The following is an 18125-nucleotide window of genomic DNA, read 5'->3' on the forward strand; positions in this document are numbered from 1 at the left end:
GGTGCAGGGCCAAGCACTTGGGCCATCCTCCACTGCACTTCCTGGCCACAGCAGAGAGCTGGCCTGGAAGAGGGGCAACCGGGACAGAATCCGGCGCCCTGACCGGGACTAGAACCTGGTGTGCCGGCGCCGCTAGCTGGAGGATTAGCCTATTGAGGCGCGGCGCCGGCCTTCTTCATGTATTTTTTAAATGTTTTTTTATTTTCATTTACTTCAAAGGCAGAGGGAGTCCTATCAATTGATCTTCTATCCACTGGTTCACTTCCCAAATTCTTGGAATATTTGGGGGTGGGCCAGGTTGAAGCCAGGAGCCCCAAACTCCATCTGGGCCTCCCATGTGGTTGGCAGGAGCCCAAACACTTGAGCTGTCAAGTGCTGTCTAACAGGAGGTACATTAGCAGGAAACTGGATCAGAAACGGTAGCAAGGACTTGAACTAGCACTTGCTGATATCCCAAGCAGTGGCTTAACCAATGTGCTACAATGCCCACCCTTCCATCTGATTCTTAACACCTAGCATATGCAAGTAAATGTTTGTTGAGTAAATGGATAGTGGTGGTAAGGCCAGAAGAATCTGACGTGACAGATTCAGCTATAAGGTGTCAGATTTTATTGAAGATGGGTTGACTGTCAGGGACCAAGCTCCAAGTTGTTCACAAAGAGATTCTAGGTAGCATATTGAAAGCAGTTCAGAGTTTTAAAAACCTGTCATCTTGAACATGTGTCTTAGGTTCATTGGGAAGAAAGTCACGTCAAGTCTAGTATGAACACCTATGGCTCATACTAGGCACTGTTTTATTTATGTCTAACAAATCTATAAGGTGATCACTTATTTAACAAGACATTTGTTAACATGTTTGCATATGACTTTTTTTTTTTTTTGATATTTATTTGTTTGAAAGGCAGAGTTACAGAGAGGCAGAGAGAGAAAGAGAGAGGTCTTCCATCCATTGGTTCATTCCCCAGATGGCCACAATGGCTGGAGCTGTGCCGATCTGAAGCCAGGAGCAAGGAGTATCTTCCAGGTCTCCCATGCAGGTGTAGGGGCCCAAGGACTTGGGCCATCTTCTACTGTTTTCCTAGGCCATAGCAGAGAACTGGATTGGAAGAGGAGCTGCTGGGACATAAACCTGACCCATATGGGATGCCAGCACTGCAGGCAGCGGCTTTACCCACTATGCCACAGTGCTGGTCCCTGCATTTGACTCTTAAAAAGATGGTCACAACTGTTCTATATGGCTAAGTGAGACATCTGATAGACTCATTTTACAAAGGAAGAGATTCAAACATTGAATAAAATCAGTGGAAACTAAGCACCAGGTTTTTTTTTTTATTTGAACCCAGTGTCCAGAGCACAGCCACTTCCCCATCAAAACAATGCCCCTGTTATTGGGGACTTCTGAGAGATTCTGTTCCCTTCGTCTTCCACCCTTGTTTCTTATTTTTGAGGCTGGGCAAGTGAGCCAGCGTTGGTTTTCTAAGTGTCATTAAGTATGTAAATTCACAGTTGAGGGTAGAGCTTTTATATACCCCAACTTGTGGGTCCAGATTACTTAGTGGGACTTGTATCTTTTACCTCACTAGTAATAATACCATCTTATTTGAATAGAGCAGTTATTCAAAGCTTCTTTGAGATACTGAACTTTTTTCTTTGTAAAATCTTTTTTAAAATTTATTTTGAAAGGCAAAGTTATAGAGAGAGAGAAAATGACAAGTCTTCCATCTGCTGGTTCACTCCCAAAGTGGCCATGATGGCCTCCTGGCTTCCAGTTGCCGCAGCTCAGGCCATTGCAGCTATTTAGGGAATGAACCAGTGGTTGCTCTCTCTCCTTCTCTTTCTGTGTAACTCTTTCAAATAAATAATAAATCTTAGAACTGTTCAATGATTTTTTAAAAAGATTTTATTTATTTGAGAGGTAGAGTTACAGACAGTGAGAGGGAGAGACAGAAAGGTCTTCCTTCCGTTGGTTCATTCCCCAAATGGCCCCAACAGCGGGAGCTGTGCTGATCTGAAGCCAGGAGCCAGGTGCTTCTTCCTGGTCTCCTATGCGGGTGCAGGGGCCCAAGGACTTGGGCCATCTTCCACTGCTTTCCCAGGCCATAGCAGAGAGCTGGATTGAAAGTGGAGCAGCTAGGACTTGAACCAGCACCCATATGGGATGCCGGCACTGCAGGTGGAGAACCTACTGTGCCACGGCACTGGCCCCAGATTTAAGAATTCACAAGTGTTAGAAATCCTGTTGAGCCGGCGCCGTGGCTCAATAGGCTAATCCTCCACCTTGCGGCGCCGGCACACCGGGTTCTAGTCCCGGTCGGGGCGCCGGATTCTGTCCCGGTTGCCCCTCTTCCAGGCCAGCTCTCTGCTATGGCCAGGGAGTGCAGTGGAGGATGGCCCAGGTGCTTGGGCCCTGCACCCCATGGGAGACCAGGAGAAGTACCTGGATCCTGGCTCCTGCCATCGGATCAGCGCGGTGCGCCGGCTGCAGCGGCGGCCATTGGAGGGTGAACCAACGGCAAAAAGGAAGACCTTTCTCTCTCTGTCTCTCTCTCTCACTGTCCACTCTGCCTGTCAAAAAAAAAAAAAAAGAAAAAAAAAAAAGAAATCCTGTTGAAATGGTGAGGGGAAAACCATTAGACATGATTGTTTTCCTTGGTAGCAATGTCTAAAGGCAGATTTTAAATCTTTTGGAGGATGATCTAAGCTGCTTTAAGGTTCTTGGGAACTGCGATCATGCAAAGGAGGAATTCAACATTAGAAATCACAACTTAGGTCGCTTGCCTTGTGCTCTGTTATTCTCAGCAAGTTGTGTGGGCTGTGTGTTATCACCTGAGAAATCCCTATAAATGGTGTTAGTAATACTTGATGAGTGGGTTGGGAGGATTAATATATTTTTCCAAAGCATTTTGAAATTCTTAGATGAAAGGCTCTGTATGGAGCAAACTGGTGTCAGCCTGTTTTCCTTCCTCTGAGCCAGGAGAAAATATGCACCCTAGGGTGGGAAGGTTGGCTTTTGGAGTTCTTTTTATAAATTGCTTTCATTGAATTTAAAATGGATACCAGAAGCTCCCAAGAATACAGTTCACTGTAAAATCAGGTTTTTTTCAATTTGGGTCTTGGGTTTTTGTATTATCTTTTTGATTAATTAATTAATTAATTTGAAAGGCAGGAGTTAGAGGTCTCTCATCCTCTGGTTCTTTCCACAAATGGGCTCAATGGCTAGGGCTGGGTCAGACCAGAGCCAGGAGCCAGGAACTCCATCCTGGTCTCCCATGTTGGTGGCAGGGTCCCAAGCATTTGGGCCGCCTTCTGCTTTGCCTTTTCAGACACATTAACAGGGAGCTGCATTGGAAGTGGAACAGCTGGGACTTGAACTGGCACTCTATGGGATGCTAGTGTCACAGGCAGTGGCTTAACCCACACTGTAACACAACACTGGCCCTGCCTGAGCTGTGTTTTTTTCATACAAGATTTAAGATAGATTTAAATATTGGCTGAATGTGGGGAAAAATGACCTTTTAGTGATCCAGCATCTCAACTTTATTTTTCTCTTGTTTATTCTTTATTCCACAGGTGTGATAAAATGGTTAAGCAGTAACATTTACTTTCAGAAACTGTAGGACTTACTACTTTCCTTAATCTTTGATTTTTTTTAAAAGATTTATTTATTTGAAAGGCAAAGTGATAGAGCGCGAGAAAGAAAGATTATCTTTTGTTGATTCACTCACCAAATGGCTGTGACAATGACTGGGGCTGGTTTAGGTCAAAGCTAGGAACCGGCAACTTCATCTTGGTCTCTCCCAGATCAGTGGCAGTGACTCCACGTACTTGGGCCATCTTCTGCTGCTTTCCCAGGTGCATTAGTAGGGAGCTGGATTGGAAGTGGAGTAGCTGGGATCAAATATGGGAAGCCGCCAATTTAACCTGCTGTGGCACAATGCTAGTCCCTGTGGGTGCTAGATCAAATAACTTGTGGGTATTAGATCAGATTTTTAATCACAATAACTTATTGAGTGCATATCCAAGTGCATTAATTTTGAAAATAATTATGTTTGAAAAATAAAACCTGGGGCCAGTGCTGTGGCGCAGCAGGTTAAAGCCCTGACCTGAATCGCTGGTATCCCATATGGGTGCTGGTTCTAGTCCTGGCTGCTCCTCTTCTGGTCCAGCTCTCTACAATAGCCTGGGAGGGCAGTGGAGGATGTCCCAAGTGCTTGGGCCCCTGCAGCGGCATAGGAGACTTGGAGGAAGCTCCTGGCTCCTGGCTTCGGATTGGCACAGCTCAGGCTGTTTGGGGAGTGAGCCAGCAGAAGGAAGACCTCTCTCTCTCTGTCTCTCCCTCTCACTGTCTGTGGCTCTACCTCTCAAATAAATAAATAAGATCTTTAAAAAAAAAAAAGAGAGAGAAAGAAAGATAAAACCAAGTTCTTGTTTTTGAGAAGCAAATAGTGTAACAGGGCAGGATTTTTTATAAATATATGCACAAATAACCATAATGTATGGGATTCTTCCAAACTGCATGCTTTTCCTTGAATCCTCCTACTTAAGTAAATATTTCTGGAAAATAGTAGCATAATATTTTGGAGTAATTTATACTGAGTTTTGCATTTGCAAGGAACTTTCTGCTAGTGCCAAAGAAACATGAAGCAGTCTAGAAGAAGAGAGAGAAAGGTACTAAGAAGGGTTGGTGGCCAGCGCCGCGGCTCACTAGGCTAATCCTCCGCCTGGCCTATTGAGCCGCGGCACCGGCACACCGGGTTCTAGTCCCAGTCGGGGCGCTGGATTCTGTCCCGGTTGCCCCTCTTCCAGGCCAGCTCTCTGCTGTGGCCCAGGAGTGCAGTGGAGGATGGCCCAAGTGCTTGGGCCCTGCACCCCATGGGAGACTAGGAGAAGTACCTGGCTCCTGCCATCGGATCAGCGCGGTGCGCCGGCCGCGGCGGCCATTGGAGGGTGAACCAACAGCAAAGGAAGACCTTTCTGTCTCTCTCTCTCACTGTCCACTCTGCCTGTCAAAAAAAAAAAAAAAAAGGAAATTAAAAAAAGAAGAAGAGTTGGTTTTCTTCTTGGTGCCCTGAAACCTGTGGTTGTCGGCTATAATGTGTGTCTCCCGTGGTTTTAGTTTTGAAGAAACACTTCACACTCATGAAAAACTTTTGACTTTGGTTGTCTTTAGAAATAAACTTATTCTTCTGATTGTTACCTGTATTTGCTACTTGTGTGACTGAAACTGAGCCGGTTCTTTACCTGTTTGTGAATTTCCATTACCCACCTGTCGCTCCCCGTCTTCGTGGAGGAACGACACAGGACCCTGCGCTGTTCTTTTGTCTGCTCGGCCCTCCCCGGGTTTGCTGCTGGTTCTTCCCGGGTTGGCTACCGACCCTTCCACCTCCGTGGAAGGGCGGTTCCCCCCGCGGAAGTGGGGAAAGTGGCAGGGGGAACCGCCCTTCCACGGAGGTGGAAGGGTCGGTAGCCAACCCGGGAAGAACCAGCAGCAAACCCGGGGAGGGCCGAGCAGACAAAAGAACAGCGCAGGGTCCTGTGTCGTTCCTCCACGAAGACGGGGAGCGACATAATGGTGCCATGACTCGGATATGAAGCCTAGGCAGGGCTTAGTGTCGTTCCTCCATGAAGAGGGGGAGCGACACCCACCCATGGCTAGTGGGTGAATTTTCCAAAGCAGGTTAGTCAACCCAGTTAACAGATGTCATTCTCATGTCCTTGTAACAGATTGTACTTAAAAATCTTCAGAGCATTGCTGGTCTTTTGCTGTTCGGTCAGTGGCTTTTACATTTTGGGAAAGTTTCCAAATAAAGACTTTTGTTTATTTTTTTTGGCAGAGACCCCTCCCCACTCCATTCGTCCAGGGATCCCTTGACTTACGAGTGCACACAGCTGGCACTGACACTGCTGCCACTCCGCCCCTCCCCATCCTCAGGAGGGAGTAAGTGGGATGGGATTTGGCCTTTGAGGGCCTACAGATATAATTCACCGGGTTTATGTTTGTATGATGAGTTCTGAACAGCCACCTTGCAATGCATCTCTGGATGTGGCCTCTCTGTAAGAGGTCAGCGTTTCCTGATCTTGGCCTTCCTGACAGTTCATAGTTTATATATCTGTGTATCTATTTCTGTCCGTCTAGTGTAGCCAGATTTAGTTCTCAAAAACTAAACATCTTTTAGTGATGGAGTGAGTGCAGGTGCTCTAAGCGTTTCAAATCACAAGACCTTTAGTTCTCCCAAATTTTGTCCTAAGGTTGCCCCCAGGTGTTTGTGTACTAGGTCTTTACACACCAAAAGTGAGACTAGCCCTTGCCTGAACGGCTGTTACTTCCTGGTGGGGGGTTGAGGGGGGGCATTGTTGGCGCGCGTTCTGTGCGCGAATGCAGGGATCCGGGCTCCAGGCAGCGGGGCTGGGCGGAGGCGGAGGCGCAGAGTCCTGCATCCCGCTGGAGCTGCCTCGGGGCGGGACGGGGCGGGGCCGTCCTGGCACGGGGAGGGATGAGGCGGGGCCGCCCAGCCCTGGGGCGAGGTGGAGGCGGAGCCGGCACGGGGCGGGGCCGGCGTGGCGTGGGGCGTGGCAGGGGCGGGGCGAGCCGCCGGCGGGCAGGGGCAGCCGCTAGTGCGCATGGGCGGGTGTCGTGTGCTGCCGTAACTGACCTCAGGCGTATATACGGTGTGGGAATCGTTGAGGAGGCAGTTCGCTACGCGCTCCCGGTCGTCAACAGGCCTGACGAAGCAAGTACCCTGAAGGAAGGTGTACAGAAAGGGGAGGCGGCGATCGTGACCGTCACCGGAAGCGAGTACTTGGTGAAGCCGGTGGAGGAGGAGGAAGAACCGATGAAGGTGGAAATGGCCCTGGACTCTGATGACCTCAGCTCAGGGGAGGCCCAGCTGGACCCCATCCTCCTGGGGCTGGAGGCTGATGAGGAGAAATGCCGGAGCATCCGCAAGCAGTACCGGCAGCTGATGCGGAGCGTGCAGCACAACCGCGAGGACATCGTGAACACGGCCAGCAACTCGCTCACCGAGGCGCTGGAGGAGGCCAAGGTGCTGTTCGATGGCGTGAGCCGCACCCGGGAGGCGGCCCTCGACGCCCAGTTCCTCGTTTTGGCTTCTGACTTGGGGAAAGAGAAGGCGAAGCAGTTAAACTTTGACATGAGCTTTTTTAACCAAGCAGCGTTTTGTGACTTCCTGTTCATATTCATGGGCCTAAACTGGATGGAAGACGAGCACCACGAGCTGAGTAGCTGTGATGGGACCGCGGCTCTTCACTTCTGGGAGACGCTCCAGAAGGAAGCAGCATGCTGGATGCTGCGAGCGGAGAATTTCCGCTATATCTTTGGTTCGTTCAAGCCAGAACCTTCCGTACGAAAGCCTCGACTTGAACATCAGAAGAGAGTTCGCAGACTGAAGGGAAGCGGAGACATGCCCACAAAGTTGAGGAAGCTGGACCTCAGTAGTAATCATGAGGCTACAGAGAAAGAAGTGGAGAGAATCCTGGGGTTGCTGCAGACGTACTTTCAGAAGTACCCCGACAGTCCTGTGTCTTATTTTGAGTTTGTGATCGACCCGAACTCTTTCTCTCGCACCGTGGAGAACATATTCTATGTTTCTTTCATTGTAAGGGATGGCTTTGCAAGAATAAGCCTCGACCAGGACAGACTGCCAATATTAGAGCCAATTAGTACTAACCAAGTAGATGAGGAAAATGATCCCAGTTTTCATAGCAGGAAACAAGGAATTATCTCTCTGAGTTTACAGGACTGGAAGAATATAGTGGCAACTTTTGAAATTTCAGAGGCTATGATCACAAACTCGTACTAGAAAGATTTTTGTTGCTAGTGTAGGAACTATTTTGTGTTTCCTGAAATATCTCAAAAAATGGAGAGTGAAATCTAAACAGAAATGTATATTGTATCCCATGCAAAGTGAAAAAGTGTTTTAAGAACATCAGAAGTTTTACTGTGCACTATATTTTTCTTGATAATTTACAATGTCATGGTCTTTGGTTATTAAAAAAATTTCATTGATAACCTTTATGGGAAGTTTTTCTTTTTAATGCCCTATGTGTAAGTCTGTATTTAAAAAGTAGATTCTAAGTTTCATAAACACAAGAGTATTTTACAGTTTCCAAAAAAAAAAAAAAAGTTACGTTCTGCAACTTTATTTCCTATAAGGGGCTCCTAATGAGGTTGGGGGAAGATGGATTAAAAGTGGTCAAGTAAAACCACCTACCTATAAGGGAATGACTATACAACATTAAAACGCCTTTTTTTTTTTTTTTTTAAGACAACACTTGAGATACCATTGTGGAGGAGTCAGTTAAGATACATGAATGTCTATATTCTTAATTTCCCTTGTGATTGGACTCAGCAGAAGTAGAGTGTCTCTAGTGTAGTTGTCAAAAAACATCAACTATGAGGTGAAGGGTGAGTAGGAATTAAAAGATAGGAAGGGCAATCCAGGCAGGGGCATAAGTGAGGCCAAACTTGTGGAATTGTGAGAATTTAGGGTGCAAGAGGACATCAGGTTTTTGGGAAAATGGTTTTCTTTGAATGCTAAGCTGGCAAATTGGATGACCTCATCTATTAGTATCCTCAGAAGGGGAGAATATTTTTGTCAGGCTACTTCAACCACAGAATCTATAATGTTGCGTTGTAGGCTTTGTCTTACTGGTTAATTTCCTTCCTAGTTCCTGGATTCCCCTTGTAATTTCTGCTAGTGTGCTGTGTCCTTCAGAGTCTAGAGTTTCAGCGTGTTAGAACTGAATGTTTGTCTCAGGTCTGTTTGCACCGTTTATCCAATTCTTCATTTAGTATAAAACTATAAAGCATTTTGTTTAAAATTGTTTTAAGAATATTAATTGCAACCATATTTAGAGATGACTGCCGAATATTTGAGTCACTAAGTAAATAACCTCAGAATTTGCAGTGGGCATGCCCATAGGCTCTTAATCTTTGCTAGTTGAGGAATTTTGCCATTAAACGTAATTTGGCAAGTGAGTATGTTATCTCTGATGCTTAGTGGTACTAACAGTACTTTCATACTAAGTCTAGTGTGGTACCAATAACGGCAAGATCAGTAGGAGGGATATTATGTGGGAAGGGTTCTGCACCAATAATGCAGCAGAGGTTGTAGCAGAGAGTTTTTCATGAAACTGTCCCAGCTATTTTCTAAAGTAGTCATTCCTTCCCCTTTCTCCCCTAAAGAAGGGCTAACCCTTCTGAGTGTTTACTGTGCTTTATCTGTAAGGGAAGCATCCTTGGGTCTTACTGGCCCTTACTTCACCATCACAAGTTCTGTGCTGTTGGAGGAAGAGATACATAGTCCCACTGGGAGCAGAAAGATCCTGTTTCAGTTCCGCACTCAGCATCACATTGTTCTGTCATGATTGCCTCGTGTCTTCACTAGGAGTGTTTTACATGTAGTGATGACTTATCAGCTTCAGGAGAGAATGTAGAGGTTTTACAAAAGGTTTTTTTTTTTTTTCTTTTTTTTTTTTTTGCATTTTCCCTGAAGTTATAGCTGTACGTATAAAGTTATCCACTTGTTTTGTTTCTTTCTGTACTGGTGATTGTGACATACAGGGTGCCACATCAGTTTGAAATTGAAGCCACTGCTTGCATTAAATAAAAACTGGCCAATGGGGAGAATTACAGAGATAAAGAACCAAACAGGGGCCAGCACCATGGCTCACTTGGTTAATCCTGTGCCTGCGGCGCCGATATCCCATATGGGTGCCGGTTCTAGTCCCAGTTGCTCCTCTTCCAGTCCAGCTCTCTGCTGTGGCCCGGGAAGGCAGTGGAGGATGGCCCAAGTGTTTGGGCCTCTGCACTCGCATGGGAGACCCAAAGAAAGCACCTGGCTCTTGGCTTTGGATTGGCGTAGCTCCGGCAGTAGCGGCCATTTGGGGGGCAAACCAATGGAAGGAAGACCTTTCTCTCTGTCTCTCTCACTGTCTAACTCTATCTGTCAAAAAAAAAAAAAAAAAAGAACCAAATAGAAGTCATCTGGTTTTCCACTAGTAGAGAGTATCTTAAATTTTTCAGATTTGATAAATAAACTCAACTTCAGGAGAATAAAATAGGCTGCTTAGAAAAATTACAACTTTATTGATCAAATGAACCTGTTTATAGGACCTGGACCTGTTTATAGGACCTGGGATCAGATTTTGACTGGTTATGCATCATGGGTAAATTATGTAATCTGTAAACTCAAAGTTTTGACCTGCTAAATGGGAATAGTACCTATTTCTTAATAAGGATCAAATTAGAAAATATAAGTGACAAGTACTTTGGAGTATGAATTGCTAGGTATGCTGTAGTGGAAGAAGCAAAAATATTTGTAACTGTACAGATTTAGGTTTCATTTTCTGTTGATAGGCAAGTTTCTTAATCTCTAAGGGACCCTCTCTAGGAAATGGGAATGATACCTGCTTAGAAGACTTTATTGTGAGGACTAGTTGGGATATGATGTATATGAAAAAATCCACAGTGTCTTTCTCATTGTAGACCCTCCTGTTAGTGTCCCATTGTCTAGATGAGGGTCAGCAAATTCCGTGATGTCACCTCCTTCCATGGTGACCTTTTTAATGATTCACTCACTCTTGTGAGTCTAAGCAAGAGTTTCTCACTTTTGAGATCCTTGCCTTTGTTCTGGGGGATCCATTACCAAGTGATTGAGTTTGAGGCATGGCTAATTTTCCCAGCAGCTGGTAAAGCACTATTTGGGCCCTGGGAAAAAAGTGGTGGACGGAAAACTGCCCATCTCATGGAATTTATATGGTAGGGGATGTATTTGTTTCTTGTGAATGACTGCTGTAACAAATCACCAAACATTTGAGTGGCTTTAAACAACACTCATTTTATAGCCCTGGAGGTTGGGTGTCCAACTAAAACTGGTTTCATTGGCTAAAACTAAAGTATGGGCAGGTCTGGTTTATCCTGGACTGTCCTCAAAGCTGGCAGTGCGGCCTCCTGCCCCTGTCATTTCTCTCATTCTAATTCAGTCCCCACCGTCTTCTTCTAAGGGCCTTTAGAATTACGTTGGGCCTATTGGGCTAATCTTGGAAATTCCCCCTGTCTTCAGAACCTCACTTGAATCTCCAAAACCCCATTTACTGGGACCTTTCTTCACAAGGGCTGGCAGTTCAGACTTTCATGTTGGAGGATGACCATGGTTCAGCCTGTCACAGAGGAGGAGACGAACAGTGTTCCTATTGGTGATGGTTGTTCCAAAGGAAGACTGCTTGGATAGTGGTTGAGGTGCTGCTCAGAAAGGATGGTAAGGGAAGGCCTCTGAAAGGAGGACTTGGAAACTCTGTCATAATTGTAGCATAATACTTGATACAGAATAAATGTTAAATATTATCTAGGCACTGAACAGTTAGGTGCATACTAGCAAAAGATACAGATAAATGGTCATGGATAATCCACTTCCCTTATTCTAAGAGAAGCCTAGTATTAAAAGCATCTCTACTTCCCTGAGTGGAAGATGATTCTTTTTAAATATTAATTTACTTGAAAGGCAGAGCAAGGTAGAGAAAGGGAGAAGAGGGCTTCCATTTGCTAGTTCATTCCCCAAATGATAACAGCCTTGTCTGGGCCAGAGAGGACCCAGGAGCCAGGAATTTAATTCTGGTCTCCAACATGGGTAACAGGAGTCCAGTTTTCTCTTGGAAACTTGGGGCTGTCTTTCTCTGCTTTCCCAAGTGCATTAGCAGGAAGCTGGATCAGAAGCAGAACAGCTAGGACTTGAACCTGTACTCCATCCACTCCAATATGGGATGCTGGTATCAACCACTGTACCACTGTGCCATAATGCCAACCCCATACCTTGTGCTCTTCAAAGTGTTTTCTGTGTGTTTAATGGGTAAGAAAACTGAAGCACAGTTAAGTATACCCAATCTTGATATATAGTACAGTTGGAGCTGGTATCATTCTAAAAGTGGTGTTTTTTTTTTTTTTTCAATAAAGATTACTTATTTATTGAAAGGCACAGTTACAGAGAGGCAGAGAGAGAGAATTGATCTTCCATCCCTTGGTTCACTACCCAAATGGCTACAACATCCAGGGCTGGGCCAGGCCAAAGTCAGGAGCCAGGAGTTTCTTCCAGGTCTACCATATGGGTGCAGGGGCCCAAGTACTTGGGCCATCCTCTGCTGCTATCCCAAGTGTATTAGCAGGGACCTGGATTGGAGGTGGAGCAGCTGAGACTTGAACCAGTACCCATATGGGATCCTGGTACTGCAGGTGGCAGCTTTACCCTCTGTGCTGCAGCACCAGCCCCTAATGCATGGTTGGCACTGAAGATGCAGATATGAAAGATAAGATGTCCTTGTAGAGTTGATGGTGGCGGTGGGATCTCAGAGGAGCAACACCCAATTCAGGCTGTCAAGTAAAGACTTCCAGTTAGGTTTTGGAGTGGAGAAAAGAAGAAATCCTGGGTCTGTGGGGAACGGTCTGTGCTCAGTGCCTTAACAACGTGTGTTGGAGTGGCAAGAAAGAAAAGGAGAATATTTGAGAATCTTAAGGAGACTTGGTGCATGGAAGGGACCTTGTGTTGGTAAAAGAACCTCCCTGGTCCCCAGGAGAATGCTTTAGCAGACGATGTATCAGGGTACACTGAATAGAAGTAATAGAACGTTGGGCTAATCTGTGTACCAGGTCAGGACTGATAGAAGGAGGACATTCCGGTGGGACGTGGTGCTGCAGGACACCTGTAGGACATACTGCAAAGCCTCTCGACTTAGTCCCAGGCAGAAGGGGAGAATTAATGATTTACAGAGACTGCTTCCTTCCAGCCATGTGCTAATGCGCATCACTTCCCCAGCAATGTGGTGTGGTCCAGGGGCATGTTATCCTCATTTCACATGGAGTGAGAACCATGGAGGCTCCTAAGGATAAGATACTAAGCAAGCCTCACCTCAGAAGTGGCGGAGCACGCATGTTAATCCGGTTTCACACTGGAGCCATGTAGAAAGGGAAGAAAAACCAGTATACATCAGTGGCAAAGGATAGGAATTGTGCTTGTGGGGGAAATCAGGGTTGCTTATCCTAGTTTTAAAGAAATGTGCAACAGTGAAATTGCTTTTGATGTTGTGTCCTTTTCTGGGGAGTCTGGAGCAGTGTTTATTTCTAGGAATGGGGTAGAAGAAGCATTGCTGTGAGAGGCAGGTGGGAGAAAGGGAAGACGGTGCAGGGTGTCAGCCTGACCTGTCAGCAAGATGAGCACCTTCAGGTGGGAGGGGGAGGGGGGCGGCGGCATCAACACTCAGCCTAGAGTGATGGGTCTCAGAGTGCAGTCTGCGGGGCCCAAGTTCCTTTTCGGGGGACTGGGAGGTTAAAATTATTTTATAATACTGAGATGTTTTTTGCCCTTTCTGTTTTAATTTTCTGCAAGATTACTATGAAGCTTACTAAAAGCCTGTGTCCCAGGCCATATTGGAATAGACAGAAGCAGCAGCAGATAATGAGCTGTCTTTTGTTAAGCCAGACATTAAAGAGAATTCCAAAGATACAGAACAGTGGTTCTCTTGTCACTGACTAAAGCAGTTTCTCTAAAAATATTTGTTAAGAAGTAATGGGTATATTATTTTTTTTAAAAAATATTTATTTGAAAGAGTTACAGAGAGAGGAGGAGGAAACAGATTTTCCGTCCATTGGTTCCTGTTCCAGATGGCTGTGTTTTAAAATTTAATACTTTAATTGTTTTTAATATGTATTTGTTTTAAATTGTGTTTTTTAAAAAGATTTATTAATTTAATTGAAAGAGCTACAGAGAGGCAGAGGCAGAGTGAAAGAGAGAGGTCTTCCATTTGCTGATTTACTCCCTAAATGGCTGCAATGGCTGGACCTAGGCCACCAATCCGAAGCCAGGAGCCAGGAGCTTCCTCCAGGTCTTCCATGTGTGTGCCAGGGTCCAAGGACTTGGGCCATCTTCTGCTTTCCCAGGCCATAGCAGAGAGCTGGACTTGAACTAGTGCCCATATGGGATTCCAGCACTGTAGGCGGTGGCTTTAGCCTCCAGGCCACAGTGCTGGCCCCTTAATTTGTATTTATTTATTTGAGAGAGAGAGGGTGGGAGGGAGGGAGGGAGGAAGCAAGCAATTCCATCTGCAGGCCCACTCCCCAAATACTTCCAATAGCTTGGTGGGGAAGCTGGAAGCAGGGAGTGTGATCCAGGTCTCCTGTATGGGAGGAAGGAACCCAATTACTTGAACCATCACTGCTGCTTCCCAGGGTCTACATTAGCAGATAATGAGCCCACGCATTCCTATGGGGATACAGGTATCTTGGCTGGTGCCCCAATTGCTAGACCAAATGCCTCTCCCTGTGTTCATTTCAAATGTGGTAAATATGAATTGCTAAAAACCCATATTAACAAAAATTCTTTCGAGGCTCAGATAATTTAAGGTTGTTAACAGGATCCTGAGACTGCCAACAGGTGTGAGAGCTTCCGGCATCAACCCCCACAGCTAGCCGCCCTTAAACTGAACACTTGCAGTTGGAGGAGGGTGGGAGCACGTTTTCCTCTGGTCTCCGCCCTGTGTCTGCTCCCTTCTTATGCTCTCTGGGAGCTGTCTTCTACCACCTGTTCTACTTGTATTTCAGGTGGGATGCCCTTCATCTGGAGCTGAATGACAGCAGTTTTTCAATTTTAAGTTCAGTTAAAACTCAGCCATATATTTAGTTCTAGGGTCATCCAAATACTTGCACTTGCCTCTAACCAATTCTTCCTTACAGAGTTAAATATGTTCAGGGCTTTCTTTGTAAACATCTGTATGCTGTTGCCAAACTGGAACCCAAGAAACCAGGTCACATCCAGAATTTCAGTAAAGAGCAGATTGTGAACGTTGGTAGGGACAGTATTTGTGTTTACAGCGTTTCATCTTTTTATTTGTTCTGCTAGGAGTGTTGGGAGGCTGGGGGCCCTAAGAAAAGGCAGTCTTCCTTAGATAGCCAGTGATTGTGTTCTGGCCCCATCTGTGCTGAGTATGTGCAGGGAAAATGAAGCTGAGTATAGAAATGCTGTGTGTGGCTCTTCCAGAAGAACATCTAGCTGCATTCATGTATTACCCTTTCTTGTCTTTCTCTTCTTGCTTTAAGATTTATTTTATTTTATTAAAAGGCAGAGTTACAGAGAGAGAGAGAGAGGGAGAGACGCTTGCTCCCCAAATGGCTGCAACAGCTGGGGCTGGACCAGCCCAAAGCCAGGAGCTTCGGTCAGGTCTCCCATGTGGGTGCAGGGACCAAGCGCTTGGGCCATCTTCTGGTGCTTTCCCCAGGCACATTTAGCAGGGAGCTGGATCAGAAGTGGAGCAACCCAACTGGTGCCCACATGGGATGCCAGCGCTGCAGGCAGCAGCTTAACCCACCATGCCACAGCACTGGCCCCAGGTATTAGCACTTCTAACCCAGCCAGTCATGCTGTTGAAGAGCTGGGTCAGGGTGACACTGGTTCTCCGCAGCTTCGGCTGGTCCTTTGGTCTGAATGGCTGTTATCACCCAATTGTTTCTCCCCCACAGTGCCTGGTACTGAACGAGGAAGCTCTGCTGTAATGCCAGTCTGCAAACACTGGCTCTGTTTACCATCCACTCACCTTAGACCTTTTGTGCAGACTGTCAGGGTGGCGCAGTTTTGTCCCCACTGCCGCTGGTTTCGTCCCCACTGCCGCTGGTTTCCAGGTGTTAGCCCTTCAGTCCCTGAGCCACCACGTGCGTCCACCATGCTGCCAAGGGGCAGCCACAGCGCTGTGCCGCCGCCTCCACAGCCCTCCACTGCACCCCCTCCCGAAACATCCCAAGCACCCTGTTCATCTGCTGACCCCAGCCTCTGCCCTTCAGCCCCTACGTGTGATTGTAGGCAGGAGGAAAATGTGCGACCTGGGCTGGTAAGTTTGAGGGCCTTTTTGGTTATTAAGATTAAGACTTGATTTGAAAAAAAAAATTATTGTTCTTACTAATTTTTCAGTCATTATCCCATGTTAGCATAGAATTTTATTTTATTTATTTTTAAATGTTTTAGAAGATTTATTTTATTTCTTTGAAAGAGTTACAGAGAGAGGTAGAGACAGAGAAAGAGGTCTTCCATCCGCTGATTCACTCCCCAAATGGCCTCAGCTGTTGGGACTTGGCCAGGATGGAGTCAGGAGCCAAGAGCTTTCTCTGGGTCTCCTGTGTGAGTGCAGAAGCCCAAGGACTTGGGCCATCTTCTGCTTTTCCAGGTACATTAACAGGGAATTGGATCGGAAGTGGAGCAGCTGGGACTTGAACAGGTGGCTATATGGAATGCTGGCACTGCAGGCTTTAATCCACTGTGCCACAGCTCAGGCCACCAGAATTTTATTTTAATGTAGTGTTTAAATATGTCACCAAAACGGTCTTCCAAATTCATATGAAATATAACTAATGTGTCCAACTAGTGAAAAGGATTTTTTTTTTAACTTATTCTGAAAGAGAGAGAGAGAGAGACAGACAGACAGACAGAGACAAACAGATCTTCATCTGCTGATTCATTCCCCAAATGGCCACAATGGCCAGTGCTGGGCCAGACTGAAGCCAGGAGTTTCATCTGGGTCTGCTGTATGGGTGAAAAGGGCCCAAGCACCTGAGCCATCTTAAACTGCTTTTTCCAGGACATTAGCAGGGAGCTGGATCAGAAAGGAGCAGCCAGAACACAAAGCAGCACTCAATGAATGCCGGTGTCACAGGCTGTGGCTTTATCTGCTATGTCACAGCACTGGCCCCTGCTGTAGGTGTTTAACTATACTTGTATTTACCAGGCTGCCATCTTACTCTGAGACTTTAGCCCGTTAATTCTACTTTGACTAAAAAGTGAAGATGATTGCCAGACTGTATTGACAGTTCCACTAAAGCATGTGGTACATACAAGCTAAAACTGGTTTTAAACCTTGTTGAAAAATTCTGGGGAGAAATAGCTGATCACACTTACCGTAGGCAGAGGTTGATTTTGTCGGGCCGTTGGGACCTTACTGCTGTAGAAGTCGCGTCTGAATGCTTCAGAGAGGTGACCGCTGACGCGCAGAGGCACAGGGACGCAGTCCTCAGGGCTCTTGACTTAAAGCAGATTCTGCTCACCACTCAAAGGAGGGCTGGGTATTCCCACGTCTGTGCTGTAAGGTACATCACACGTTTTTCTGTCTAAAATTTGTTTTGCTTTTCTTTAAAAGATTTTCTTAGCTTTCGGAACATTGCTGCTTTTTAAGTTAACTTATTTCCTCTTCGATTGTTTTCCTTCAGGCTTACCAGGAAGGCACACTTCAAAAGCTCCTGAAGATGAATGGTTCTGAGGACCTTCCCCCGTCCTATGACTATGACCTCATCATCATTGGCGGCGGCTCCGGAGGACTGGCAGCTGCCAAGGCAAGGCTCCTGGTGCTGTGTGTTCTCTGCACTCGGTGTCCAGGGCAGAGTTGGTCTCTGCAGTCTCTGTGGAATTTATTCTATTCACTCTTGTGGCATTTTGCATATTAACTTCAGTATTTACTTTATACATAATTTTTCTAAGTTGAATATATTTGCTCTTTATGAAAAAGGGCCTGGTATTTGGGGATGCATTTTCACTCATTTTAAGTTTAATTGATTCTTCATAGATACTAAGAATACTGTGTGGAAGTGGTTTGAAATTAAATGTTTCTTTCTGTACATATTATTATTTGGTTTCTCACCTTCATGATTCCCTGTTTATAGCCTGTTTGTGAAAGAAGGAGGACAGTTGTATTTCTTAAAGTCATTTATTAGAAATGATCTTCCTTCTGAGATTAACCACTAGCCCTGTGGCTTACAGCTAACTGGGAAGAGGGTGTGTGAATAAAGGTTAGCAGGAAGGCTCCTGGCCTGAGTGGAGATGTATTATATGAGGAGTCCTTAGGCCCATCCTTCCCCCACAGGTTTTTTTTTTTTTTTTTTTTTTTTTTTTTTTTTTTTTTTTTTTGACAGACAGAGTGGACAGTGAGAGAGAAAGGTCCTTTTCCGTTGGTTCACCCCCTAATGGCCGCTGCAGCAGGCGTACTGCAGCCAGCGCACCACGCTGATCCAAAGCCAGGAGCCAGGTGCTTCTCCTGGTCTCCCACGGGGTGCAGGGCCCAAGCACTTGGGCCATCCTCCA

The 18125-nt window shown here is 45.9% G+C and overlaps 2 protein-coding genes and 1 long non-coding RNA gene across 3 annotated transcripts in view; 2 read left to right on the forward strand and 1 right to left on the reverse strand.

Annotated features, from left to right (window-relative positions):
- Positions 1 to 843: 843 nt before the first annotated feature.
- Positions 844 to 17305, reverse strand: LOC127491070 (uncharacterized). Its single transcript, XR_007919577.2, has 3 exons — positions 16950 to 17305; positions 3726 to 3868; positions 844 to 1078 (listed from the first exon to the last, which is right to left on the reverse strand). It is a non-coding gene; the product is annotated as an uncharacterized lncRNA (long non-coding RNA).
- EID3 (EP300 interacting inhibitor of differentiation 3) lies at positions 6389 to 8149 on the forward strand. Its single transcript, XM_051845856.2, has one exon. The coding sequence runs from the start codon at positions 6495 to 6497 to the stop codon at positions 7818 to 7820; it is 1326 nt and encodes a 441-aa protein (XP_051701816.2). The 5' UTR covers positions 6389 to 6494; the 3' UTR covers positions 7821 to 8149.
- The window catches only part of TXNRD1 (thioredoxin reductase 1), a 41663-nt gene continuing 40795 nt past the window's right edge, over positions 17258 to 18125 (forward strand). Inside the window, 1 exon segment of the mRNA NM_001256962.1 lies at positions 17258 to 17380. Coding sequence (NP_001243891.1) covers positions 17294 to 17380 — 87 coding nt within the window. The 5' untranslated portion in view covers positions 17258 to 17293.

This window comes from Oryctolagus cuniculus, chromosome 11 (genome assembly GCF_964237555.1).
Source record: "Oryctolagus cuniculus chromosome 11, mOryCun1.1, whole genome shotgun sequence".
Lineage (NCBI taxonomy): Eukaryota > Metazoa > Chordata > Mammalia > Lagomorpha > Leporidae > Oryctolagus > Oryctolagus cuniculus.